We start from the raw sequence: 12,308 nt of genomic DNA on the forward strand, positions 1-12,308 counted from the left end.
AAAATTTGTTTTACATAAGAGAATATCAGGAAATTTACAAACATGCAGCAAGTAACTAAATAATATTGCAGACTCTGCTGAATTTTATTTTAGCATGTTTTATCATTTACCAATCTGTAAATAGCAAGCATTGCAATGAAACAACTGACCCTAAGTTTCACAACAGGCAGCTGCTAGCTGGTATGTTGATGATGGATCTCGGCCACATGGGAAGGACTGGACAAGAAAATCAGTACAGGTAGACTAGAGCTGCCCAAATGGCTTAATAGTGAATGCTCCACAATGTCTGTCAAGTAAAGAGAGAGAACATACAGATCAGAGAAAGCAAAGAAAAAAAAAAAAACAACTAAACTGGAATGAGAACGAACTATTAGAATAGAAAAAAAGAAGTTGGTAAAGAGAACATAGAAGGGAACAATGTGAGAAAAGGCATGCCATCTGCACCTTTCTGTGTTAATATAAAATTAATGAATATGTATTTATCGGAGTTTAAAACATCCCTTTTACAGGCACTAATCCACATTACAGATGGTGGCAAGCCTCTTAATAATCATATTTGAGGACAACTAGAAGTTTTATATTTAAGTTTCTGAGACTTAGGTAACTTTAAGCAAAACATGCATTCTCTCCATCTTAATTTCAYTCCCTGTATAAATGAAAAAAATACTTACCTATATAAAAATGTTGAAAGTTTTAATTTTTTGTTCCAGCTGGAATGTCATCAAATAGTACTGTACTAGTATAAAATTACTATGCTTTTCAAAAATGATTACAGCAAGACTTCCCTTTAAAATATCACTGAAAGTTGTGTATATGGCCATGCATGTGTATATATATACACATACACACATATACGCATTTACAAGTATTATGTACACATACACACACAGAGAGCACAAATTTTGGCTTATTAGTCCTAACTTCAGAGGAGAATGGAGAGCTCTGAACTCAGTTAGACTTAAAGAACATTCACTACCCAAAAGCCAAGGTATTCGCCTCAGGCATCAGTACAATCAGAATGCACACATACATGAACACTAATATTACTAATATTACAAAGAGACTCCCCTAAATCCTGTTCTGACACAGGAATATCCTAGGAAGTAGAAGAATCAATCTTAAAGCTATTGAAAAGATTGTGGAGAACAGACACTGAAGTAGTGACAAAAAAAATCTGAAAAAGAAGATACATTTCTACCATTGAAAGGTTCTTGTGGTTCAGAAGTTAGTCAACAAGGTTTTCAGAAAGACCATAAGACTACTTACTACCCTTGCACTCTCTGTGCCTTTCCTGAACATCTTCTGAAGAAAATGCTAAGTTTAAAAGTAGTGCTATGGCTCTGTACTCTGATTTAGTATATAGTGCTCAGAGTCCAGGTTCAAGAACTGGATTAGGGAAAATTGCCAGACTTTGTCATCTGAAACTAGTCTATTGTGAGGACAAGGGTGAAGAACTTAGACAAAGTAAGGCTGATTTTTTTTTTCCCCTAAAGCTAAACGATCACGCTAAAAGAAGAGAGGATATTTCCCCCCGCAGACCTGAAAAGTCTCCAACAGGCAAAGACACTGTATGATTCCATACTGTTAATGTTGTCCACATAATGCAGTTGGATACAGACTGTAGGAACAGCAAAAGCTCTCCAAGACTAGAACCATGCCAACCCCCCGAAAAGTACTCCGCAGTTAGAAAAGATGACTGAGAGGAGGAAACAAATGCCTGAAACCAAGGAAAACAATAAACCCCAAACCACCCACCTAACCACCTCCATGGGCTAGAACTTGTTACACCTTTGCTCAGTTTTTGTAAATCGCAGCTGTGGTTACTCAGCTCCCCAGGTCTCACAATGTCCCCCTCATATACACATGATATCCAACAAACATTTAGTAGGCCAATGCTTCAAAACCCAAGATAACTATCACCAAAATAAAATTTAAATCGAAAGTATTTCTCCCAGGTCTGGAGCCAGAGAACGTGAATTTCAGTCTCCCCTCAAGTGGCTGCTGTTACTGTGGACTACACAGATCTTACTACCAAACACAATCTCATACCTCTCTTCTAGAGGCACTCAAAACATCAATCCCCGTATCAGAGGGCAATTTTAGATCTGAAACACTGCACAAGATCCAGTAGAGATGGGAAAGAATTCAGGTTTCCTAAAAAAAAAACAAATGCCATCCAAAAATCCATGCAGTCTTTGAGAATGAATGTCAACTGTATGAATAAATGTCAACAATTTGTATAGCTGTGCTTAAGATGGAACTACTTCCATATACTCATGAACAAAACATGCTATAATCCCCAAAGAAAACACCTTCTGTAAATACAAAGTATTTACAGGGGATTTAAGGGGATTTAGCATTTTGGATTCAAGCCTTATTTTAAATACCAAATTTGGATCTAAAAATGAATCATAGTCAGAAATTACAGAGCATTTTCTTCTAATTTTCTTCTTGAAGACCATCAACACAAAACTATTAAAGTGGTAAAATAGAGAAAATGAAGAATCAATTAAAAATGCCAGAACTGAAGCTTCCTTTGTTATCTGCTGAATGGTTTACAAAAGTAAGGAACTGAGCTCGCTTTTTACATATCCACACCAGCAACAGAAATGCTAGCTCAGAAATCCGTGAGCTTCTTCTTTGATGAGCATTTTGTCCATTCTTCTTGTTCACCTTTGTGACTTCATCACAATATAACTGCAATACATACTCTGTTTGAGCTACATTTGAAAGCTATAGAAGTCCACAAACACCAGAAATATCTGGATACTGGCTATACCCATATTACTTTTGCCATATGACCATAGATCCTACTATAAAGTATGTTTCTATAAAGTATCTATAAAGTTTATTCCTAATGCAAATCTGTACAGGAGACAATTAACCAACTACTTTAAAGGTAATGTCCTTATCTTAGAATGTGTTCTCTCTTACACAGCCACTACCTAGCACTTCTCAAGCAGCAAAGATACATTTGCTGGGGTATTTTAAGACCGTAGCCAGCAGGCGGTATCTTTACACAGCTGGGGAACAGGTGGTAACGATGCAACCTCTCGCTTAATACACAGTCTGCTCTCAACACTTGCTCTTTTTTCAAACCTTGTTGAATGCCCAGCCATAGTGATAAACACAATACAAGCTGATCAAATTCATTATGCATGGCATATATCCAAAGCCATTAGGATTATGTGAAAAGGTAAAGCAAATGAAGAATTATACTCCAGAACTACTAACTACTACTAAACTGCTAAAAAAATTACCAAAAATGGTATCCATCGTTATCTTGTAATAAATAAAATTATCAGAATTGTCAAAGTCTTATAAAAGGGTTTAGCTATATTTGTGAATCTACTGGAAAACTGATCAGAACTTTCCTAACTTTCAAGTCCATACCTTTCATTTATGGACTCTAATTAACAGAAGACTTTTGAGAAGACAGGTAAAAATGAGCAACCAACACAATGAACAGGGTTAGCAGTTCTGTGCTTAGTTTAATCAGGCTTAGACCTGCACTGCGAACATGAGTCTTCCTTCCTCTAGCCTATTCCAAAACTTGTTCAAGTACAAGACTGTGTGCCGTTGTTTGACAAACTGGTGTGGGGAACTGATTCAAGTTTAAGTTAGCTCTTTTGGGTGATGTGGGTGGGAGCAGGGCTTCATTAAAGCAGTTATATTAAAGCCCTTAAACCACATCAGTTCCCTGACCTGGCTTACCATACAGCTGTATGAAAACCTGCATTAACACTGGCAATGGGTAGTGTGGAAAATTGAATGAATTGCTGGTTTATGCCAGCTTCAGCTGTGTGTGAAACTACTTCTAAAGCTAGGAATAAACATACAAGACATCATATAGTGAGGTAAGTAAGAGTATGGATTGCAGCTCATTTCCTATGCCACAGTAACCATTCAAATATGGCTTTAACATGGATGTTCTTATTCTACTGTAAATCAACACACCCTGTATCACTTATCATGGAGCAAACTACTTTGCCTTAGCTATGAGAAAAAGCATGGTACTGTGTAAATTACTGTAGAAGAGGAAGAGCTAATATGCTCTAAATCTATCTTGTAACTTACTTGACACTATCTCGTTCCTATAGCCTTGGTCCTAGGAAAGACAATAAAAGTCAAGTTTCAAGGTACAAAAACTTGCTTTCTATGAAAGGAGTACATGCTACATATAACAAAAAAGTTTCACCAGTAGCAGAAGAAAAAACAAAACGAAGCCCACAAATGATGTCTGACCACACTAGTCTTTGTTTTTCTTCATAGGTGTATATGCCTATACAATTAACATCCCTTTACTGAGAATTTAATCCAGATGAAATGTATTCTGAAGTTTATAGAACTTTCTTTAATATACGTGCTGGGTATGAGAAAAAGGTTATGCTTCTTTATCTGATACAATAAGCACACACTTATTTTTGATTCTGAGACTATGATTGCCAATGTTTTCACTGTTTTCACACACCATTGAAAGTGGAATGTACACTGGGTATGATCACTGTGCTCTACCACCTCCCTTTTACACATATCTTGAATGTACGAATCACTCAGGATTAGTATTCTTCTCAAGTTCATGTTCAGCTTCTATTTTTGTCTTTTATTGGACTACTTTTGGTTTAATCCAAGACAACACAATGTGACAGCACCCTCTACTGGAAATATTTAGTAGATATCGTTACATAAGTACTCTGTGAAAAAAAAACCCACCCTTCTCTCTTAAAAAAAAGAAAAAACCCTAAAATAAAAAAGGTATAAAAGACAGACACAGCCTATAACACATCTTTGATTCATTCATATTTATTCTGTCATTTGTACTTGAGTAAGCATCTTCTCTTCACAGACGAACAGGCACTGTAATACCAAGTAAAACTACTGATACCTTCAGCCCTTTGTTATCATGTGGTAACAGGTACCAGAGGCTAAATCCAACTTAGGATGTTTACATATCATGTTAAAACAAGGTTTTAGTAATTTAGGCAACAGGACTTCCAACTGGGACTCTAAAGAACTTGCCTCAGTGTGGAAGAACCAGACATCTTAAAATGGCCATTGAAAATCAGAACTGCACAGAAAAATACCTGAAGGTGGCCAACAGGGACAATTTTTCAATCTCACTGTCCCAAAACTCCACCTCGCCATAGTATGAGGTGCTTGTCTAAGGCTGCAAGCAATGAATTCAACCACTCAAGATCCAGAGATGTAAAGACAAGAATTTATAACTATCATTTCAAAGAACTGAACAAAGTTCACTGTTTTCTCTCAAAATACATGTTTCATTTGCAGCTTTCTTTGTATCCCAAAAGTTTTAAAACAACTATTTTTTCCCCCCCCCCTCAAAGTAGAATAGTTCCAGAACAAGTAATCCCTACTCCGGATTCTCCGGTCCTCTGCAACAAAGCCTTGAGTAAAGAAAAAACCTGGTTTCTTTGCAACATTTCTGTTTTCCTTATTTACTAATTCATAATAAAACACTTTTTCATCCTTGCTCCTCTTCTCTTCCTGTCCCCCTTCAAAAAAGAAGACAGTAAGACTACAGTGCTTACTTTAACTGGCTCAGTTTGAATCACAGGTGCTGGCATGGCTATGGCACTCTGGGCATAAAGCTGGTGATATGTTGCTTGAACTCCATGATCAGAATATGGCTGGTATAAAAACAAACAAGAATTGTATTTATTTACCAAAAAAAAGCAGAAAAGCTTGTTTCACATTCTAATGGTTTTGCAAGCCTTTCAAATGGATTTAGATTCCTGAAAATTTCAAATTGTGGGCTAAATTAATCTAAACTACTGATTGGTTAATCAATGACTTTAATAACTGAGATTTCAAAATTGAAATGTTTCCCCCCACTGTACCAAAGTTTTGGTATATACAATTTATTTAAATCAGCGCCAGAGAGCACTTTCCTTGACAGAAGCAGCACGCTTCTGTATTACAAATACATTTCACTCAGCTATAATAGCACAGTGTTTAAATGTGTAGATTAGCATATTGAAGAATAATACTCAGCATTATCACACTTACAAGATATTTACATAGAAATAATACAAGTGCCTTTCTTTGAATTTTACATAGTCTTCTGAATTTCCACACACAGCTTCCTTTAACATCAGCAAAATATGTACCTGTGGACTGAGAGCATGATACATCCAAATATTTTCCTTAACTAATTTCATGGGTTTTCTTATCATTCACACATTTCAAATGTCTCTGTATATAAGCTGATAAATATCTGATTTATGAAATACAAGAGGTAAAACAATAAAATGGACAGGATTTATGGCTGGTACAATAAATACTGATGTTTAGGCATTTTCAAAAAGAAAAAAACCCCACCAACCGAAGTCTTTTATTATTGAAGAAAAGTAGTAAGAACAACTTTGTAGGGAAACTAAAGTGTCTAGGTGTGTCGGCATTTTTCATCAATGATGTTTAGAATACCAGTTTTGGAACTTTACTCTTGTGGCAATAAAGTACCTAACTTCTGTAAAAATACTTTATTTCTGCCATAATTTAAAGTTTATTCAGGCATTTCTGTTAACGAAGAATTAATTAAAGAAGTACCAATTAATTGTAATATATTTTCAATTTTGTAATCAGCCTTATTGTACATTAATAATCTCTTAAAAAGACCAGAACTGCTGTTGATGGAGAAGCAAAAAACTGATAGGCATAGAAGAGCAGAATTGATTTTGTCATTCAACTACCCTTAATTCATTCTGACCTTCAGAATACTTACAAACTCGCTTCTACACAAAAAGAAAAAGAAGTCTTTCAGGAAGCTGATATGATTTGGCCAGATTAATTCAGCACTCCGAAGACGCAGTTCAGTCTGAGTCACGTTTTGTTTAAATTTGTTATTTATAAATAAAACAATCTGACTAGTCTTCATACTTCATACTGCTGTCTGTCATCACTGGAGACTTTCTAAAATATATCAGAATCAAAGCATCCTCCTAGGAAACTGTGAAAGAGATGCTCTAACTTGAAGACTACTGAAATAACTTAACACAGCAGCAGTACGGATGTGGGAAAAAGTACAGTTGACTTAAGTGCTCTGAACTACTTGCGCTTAAACTAAAAGGCTATGTTTTTCAATTGCAGATAAACATTTCAATTACAAGTAAATTTTTTCATAAAAATACCTCAGGAACTGCAGCTTCCACCAGGGAGAGAGGAGCAGGTATACATCCACCTTCCTGGGTAATCTCTATTGGCTGATAAATGACTTCAGATGGGTGCAGATAGAAGAATGAAGGTGAAGAGGCAGGAGACTGAAATAAAACACATCACTTCTAATAAATTATATGTTTTCCATACTATAAATCAGCAAAGCTTATTTTATAGTCTTCTTTCTACATATAAATGAAGTTAAAGCCTTAAAGAAAGTTTCAAATTCAACTCTGTTAACCTAAAGAAACTAACTGAGGGGAAAGTGGGCAGAAAAAGTCAGATGGTATATAAAAATGTCCTTTGATCACTTAAAAATACATATTTTTATATTTTATTTACATTTTAAAGAACATTGTGAGAGAAATACTATGACTTTACAAAACTGACGTTTACTCTTAAAATTGCAGAAACAGTACAGTTTTTTCCTCTTGCAAAAAAGTTGCATTACAAATCACAGAGTATTTTGTTAAAAAAAAMCCAGTATTTTTTGTAATGCTTAGGCTTACCCACACATCTTTACCTAACCATGTATTAAAAACATTAAACTATAGATACGCTTTTCAAGGCATTTTTGGTTTAGCCAGCTGGCTACCTGAACAGACCTCATATTTTTTCTCCTCATACCCAGAGACAAGAGTTCCCTGGAAGAAGAATTAGTCAATTTGTTTCACTGGAAAGACTAAGATGGAAGTCCAAGCGCAGGACTGCAAGGTCCCACTGTTCAAGCAAGGTATCCTGCAGCAGGAGCTACGAACAAGGCATTCAAAGTTTAGAAGAGTATTACGCCATTATTTATGCACAACAAACCTAACACAATTCAGCACCCAGTTTTCAAAGCAGCAGACTGATTAACAGAGTGGGACTGATCCAAACTGGAGCAGGTTACCTGCTACTAAAGCAATGAGGATGTATCATAATGCTTCAAGTTTAAGGGCCTTAATGCTCCTTTTAACTTCAAACTCTTCAAATCCCTTGAACGGCAAGATTTCCATATTACGCTCCTCTGCTATAAAGATCACAACACTGATAAAACCCATAAAAAGTTAGGTTGTCAGCAATTTCACGGTCTTCCTCCTATTGCAAGGATCTGAGCCTAATTTCACCATACTTGTGTGTCTGACTGAAAACATCCCAGGCGGTATCAGTTAGTGAGCTAGTTAATATTCATTTCTCCTATCAGGCAAAACGTGGCAGTTTATCCCAGCTTCTGAGAACTAATATTTGCTCTTTTAATAGAAACTTTCTGCTCTTCTATACCCAAATATTTTGGTGGGGATAGGGAGAAAGATGCTATTTTAATAAAGAATTTAGATTTGATATGTCAATAAATGCTATTTTATGCCCTCTACTACATCAGTAAGTGTTACGAATGCATTGTTAAAATATAGCAACTAATATTTATTTCAATAGTGTTGTAACTAGTGGGAAATTTAATTTTATCATTCTATTTGAAGACAAACTATTACAAAAATTGGAAGAGCACACTGTACCTTTAAACTAAATGCAAACTAACAGTAAAATGCTGCAGCTGTGAACTGTATTTACCTGTTGAACACTCCACTGCCACTGACTCGGAAGACACTGTGTTGGTGCCTACATTGAAACAAAAAAAGATATTACTTTATATAATTAAGAACATATGCATTCACACACCTTCCCAATACACTGCAATCACTCCCCTCTTTATTCAAATCTTAATTAAAAAGAACAAAAATTAATTTTCATAACACCCCCCCCCAATAATTTAGGAATGTCCATCTCGTTGACTGCCACTCAGTCCTCTCACTTGGGCATTTCTTAGCTACTAAAATAATGAAGCATTTAAGAAATGTGTTTAAGTAAGAAAAGAGAAGATACAAAATGTGATCAACTTTCCACTATACAAGACAGACACAGACATACTGCAGAGGTCCAGCAGTGGGCCACCAAGAAGGTCAGGGGCTGGAGCACAGGACATACCAGGAAATGCTGAGAAGACTGGGTTTGTTCAGCCCTGAGAAGGCTAAAGCGGGGAGAGGGTAATTATTGCTGTCTACAACTTTCTAGCGGGACGGCACAAAGAAGACTGAACCAGAGTCTTTCTCAGAGGCGCTCAGAGAAGTACAAGAGTCAATGGACAAAGGCTGGAACATGGCAAATTCCAAGGAGATATAAGGAAAAAAGTTTTTTTACCATCATGATGTACAGACAGTGGAAGAGCCTGTCCAGAAAGGTTGTGCAATCTCCATTGCTGGAGAAATTTAAAATTCAACTGGACAAGTTCCTGAGCAAGCTGATCTAACTGGCCCTGCTTTGAGCAGGAGGCTGGACTAGATGATAAAAATTAAGAGTGGTACTAAGCCAGTTGTCTAGCAACACAAAATAAAATTTTAATTTATTCTATTTCCAGGTAGTTAAATAGACAGGAAGAAATTCAGTTCTAGTGAAAAGAAAATCTTTGACAAAATTAGAATCTGTTTTATGTGACTCTGTTCTGGACAGTCTTTCTATTTGTTAAGAATAAACAGCACCGACACAGTGCTGCAAATCAAACTGCATGGTTGAAAGGAATCCTGATGCTCTGAAACCCATTTCAAACAGATACCTGATAATGATATGTAGGAGGCTGATAAACCGGTTGAGTTACCATCACTGGCGAACTGGAAACAGAGCGTGACTTAAAAACAAACAAACAAAACAGTAAGTTACAAGCCTTAATGCAGCAATTTCATAAATTGTCACTCCTATTAACAACAGACCTGAAGTACTATATGCTGAATAGTCACTCCCTTTTGAAAACAGATTTACTAAATTTTAACTTACACTTTGATTCTTCAAGACTACTGCTTCCAAGGGTTCATTACTGATGAAGCAAAAGTCTTTAGCATGTGTACCTACTCCTTTCCAAAAAGCACCTTCCTCTAAAGTCGTTCACATGTCCTGACCATAGGTACATTTTTACAACTCAGGGCAATTTAAATTGTCACTGATGTGTTCCCGCCCTCTCTGTAGCCCCAACCCTATGTTCCCTTTTCCATTCCCTTCTTCTCACCAACCCCAGCATTCATCTGATCTGGCAGTAAGCCAGTTTAGGGAGGTAAACCAGCTGAAAACGTACCTGTTTTCGGGGGGGCCAGTTTAGGGTCAGAGAAACACCACTGAAAGGGCGCAGAAACAAACAGCCAGAGGTAGAGGACAACACAGGACCATGGACCTCTAGTTTTGATCTGTTAAAGGTACTTYGTATAATTCCCTATGTCATGAAACTCCCTCATTCCTGCAAATATTTAAGAACAGCCCCAACACCACTCTAATTCATTCTACTATATGAAAACACAGGATGCAACATGAAAAAAAAAAGACCCAACCTGGACCTTTATAAAGTTATCCATGCAAAAAACTACAATCAAAAAGGTATTAATACCTTCAGTATAGCTAACACTCTCTAAAATCTCAATGTTGCTGTTTTTTTAATTCTTGATATAGATACTTTCCTAACAATGAAAGTGAAGAATATGTAAATAACTGAAACCAAAATAGGCAGTACTATTTGCAATTAGAAACATCGAGCAGTGTATGTTTGAAATATAATGGACCTGGGCCAAAGCATCAGTGCCAAAGTTCAGTACAAGAACACAGTAAAAATATTCATGGCCTTTTCCAACAGGCAGTGTTTGAAGAAGTTCTCTAAAACTACTGAGCATTAACAAAAAGGCTTTCTAAAACACATAAACAGGTATTTATGCCCTTCCTCTAAAGCTGAGAGGGCACTATGAGGTTGTCAATCACAAATGTCATTCCCCATGAGAAGAGCAAACAGCTTAAAAATTACAAAAGAAGTGATTAAAACAGAGGTTAGTAAATCCTGAGAACAAGATTCTACAGTGCCAAAATAAACACCATAATGGAATAATTACTGAAAAATAAATAAAAAACAATAGCCTTTTCCAAAAGAGAGATGAGGGCAGTAACAGATTCCATTCATCTTTTTCCCTAATATGTGAAGGGATTTTGCATTCATACATACAGATAGTACATACAGCCTCAGCAAATGCTGCTTTTACAGAAATTAATAGAGATGCATACTCTGCAGATCCCATCAGTCTTTTAATCCTTCCCTCTTTTAAAAAAATAAAGTCACTGACAACCCTCCTGTACCTGACAAATAATTCTGTCCAATTCCCCCAAGTCCCATAACACCAAACATTTCATCTACTGCATTATCTTCCTCCTAAAGTAAGGGTACTCTTGAAAAGTGTATGTAAGACTGTAATATGCCTCAATTTCACTTTTGCTTTGTTGATCTAGCATTTCATTTTCCTTCCATCCTCAACATAATAGTTATTGCAGCCAAGAACTACATACTCATGGAGGAATAATAATGGAGCCAATGAAAAGTCATTAGGACCAACTCCTCTGCATCAGTAAAAAAACTTCTCCTGGAGTAGGGACCCCACTGATTCCAAAGTACCCTTTATCCAGAAAAGAGTATCAAAGCAAAGCCACCTGCAGAAGAACAATAAACTTAAGCAATATCAAAAAACACAAAAAAAGAATGGACTAAGAGAAGGAAGCCATTTAGCCATCAGACAAAAGGGTATAGCTGGAGAAACTGGAAGCAGGAGGGACTTATAAATCTTGGACTGATCCTGGTCCACAGGAAAACAAATATACAAAAAAAAAAAAAAAAAAGCAGAAATACTTGGATATTATTGAAGTCTCCACCTTTTGGCTACACTCCTGAAACCTCCCCAATTAGCCATACAAGACTTGAAGAAAATTATAAGAGGAGACCTGGTTCATCTGGGCTTTTTGCACTTTAATGAGCCCCATGGTGTATTTGGTGCTGAGTCCATGAACTTCAGCTACTGAGAGGAGATTTAGCAAAACATTCAAGAAGTCCAAGTCAGAAGCAAACCCCAAAGTTCTGTAGAGCATGACTGGGTCCCACTGAGGGCCATTAGCAACAAAGGCTCCCCAGGGTCTGATTAGAGCAGAAAATTGTAATCACTGATTACAGGTAGGCAAAGGAAATGTGCAGGTGGCCCTGATGCCACGTAAACCCTTCATGTGTTTTATCAAGCAAAAAAGGCAAACACAGCCACCAAGGCTCTGGAAGGGAGATCCTTTCCCTCATGCATTGCCCAGGGCTC

The 12,308-nt window shown here is 36.7% G+C and overlaps 1 protein-coding gene across 2 annotated transcripts in view; it reads right to left on the reverse strand.

The window, feature by feature from the left end:
- Positions 1-262: 262 nt before the first annotated feature.
- Positions 263-12,308, reverse strand: part of BOLL (boule homolog, RNA binding protein) — a 25,976-nt gene continuing 13,930 nt past the window's right edge. For both annotated transcript variants that reach the window (XM_026081656.1, XM_026081655.1), the window contains 5 exons: positions 9,761-9,832; positions 8,722-8,769; positions 7,149-7,277; positions 5,550-5,648; positions 263-286 (listed from right to left, as the gene is read on the reverse strand). In XM_026081656.1, coding sequence (XP_025937441.1) covers positions 263-286; positions 5,550-5,648; positions 7,149-7,277; positions 8,722-8,769; positions 9,761-9,832 — 372 coding nt within the window. The remainder of the gene's footprint in view (positions 287-5,549; positions 5,649-7,148; positions 7,278-8,721; positions 8,770-9,760; positions 9,833-12,308) is intronic.

The sequence above is a fragment of the Apteryx rowi genome, unplaced genomic scaffold (assembly GCF_003343035.1).
Source record: "Apteryx rowi isolate R43461 unplaced genomic scaffold, aptRow1 scaffold_559, whole genome shotgun sequence".
NCBI lineage: Eukaryota > Metazoa > Chordata > Aves > Apterygiformes > Apterygidae > Apteryx > Apteryx rowi.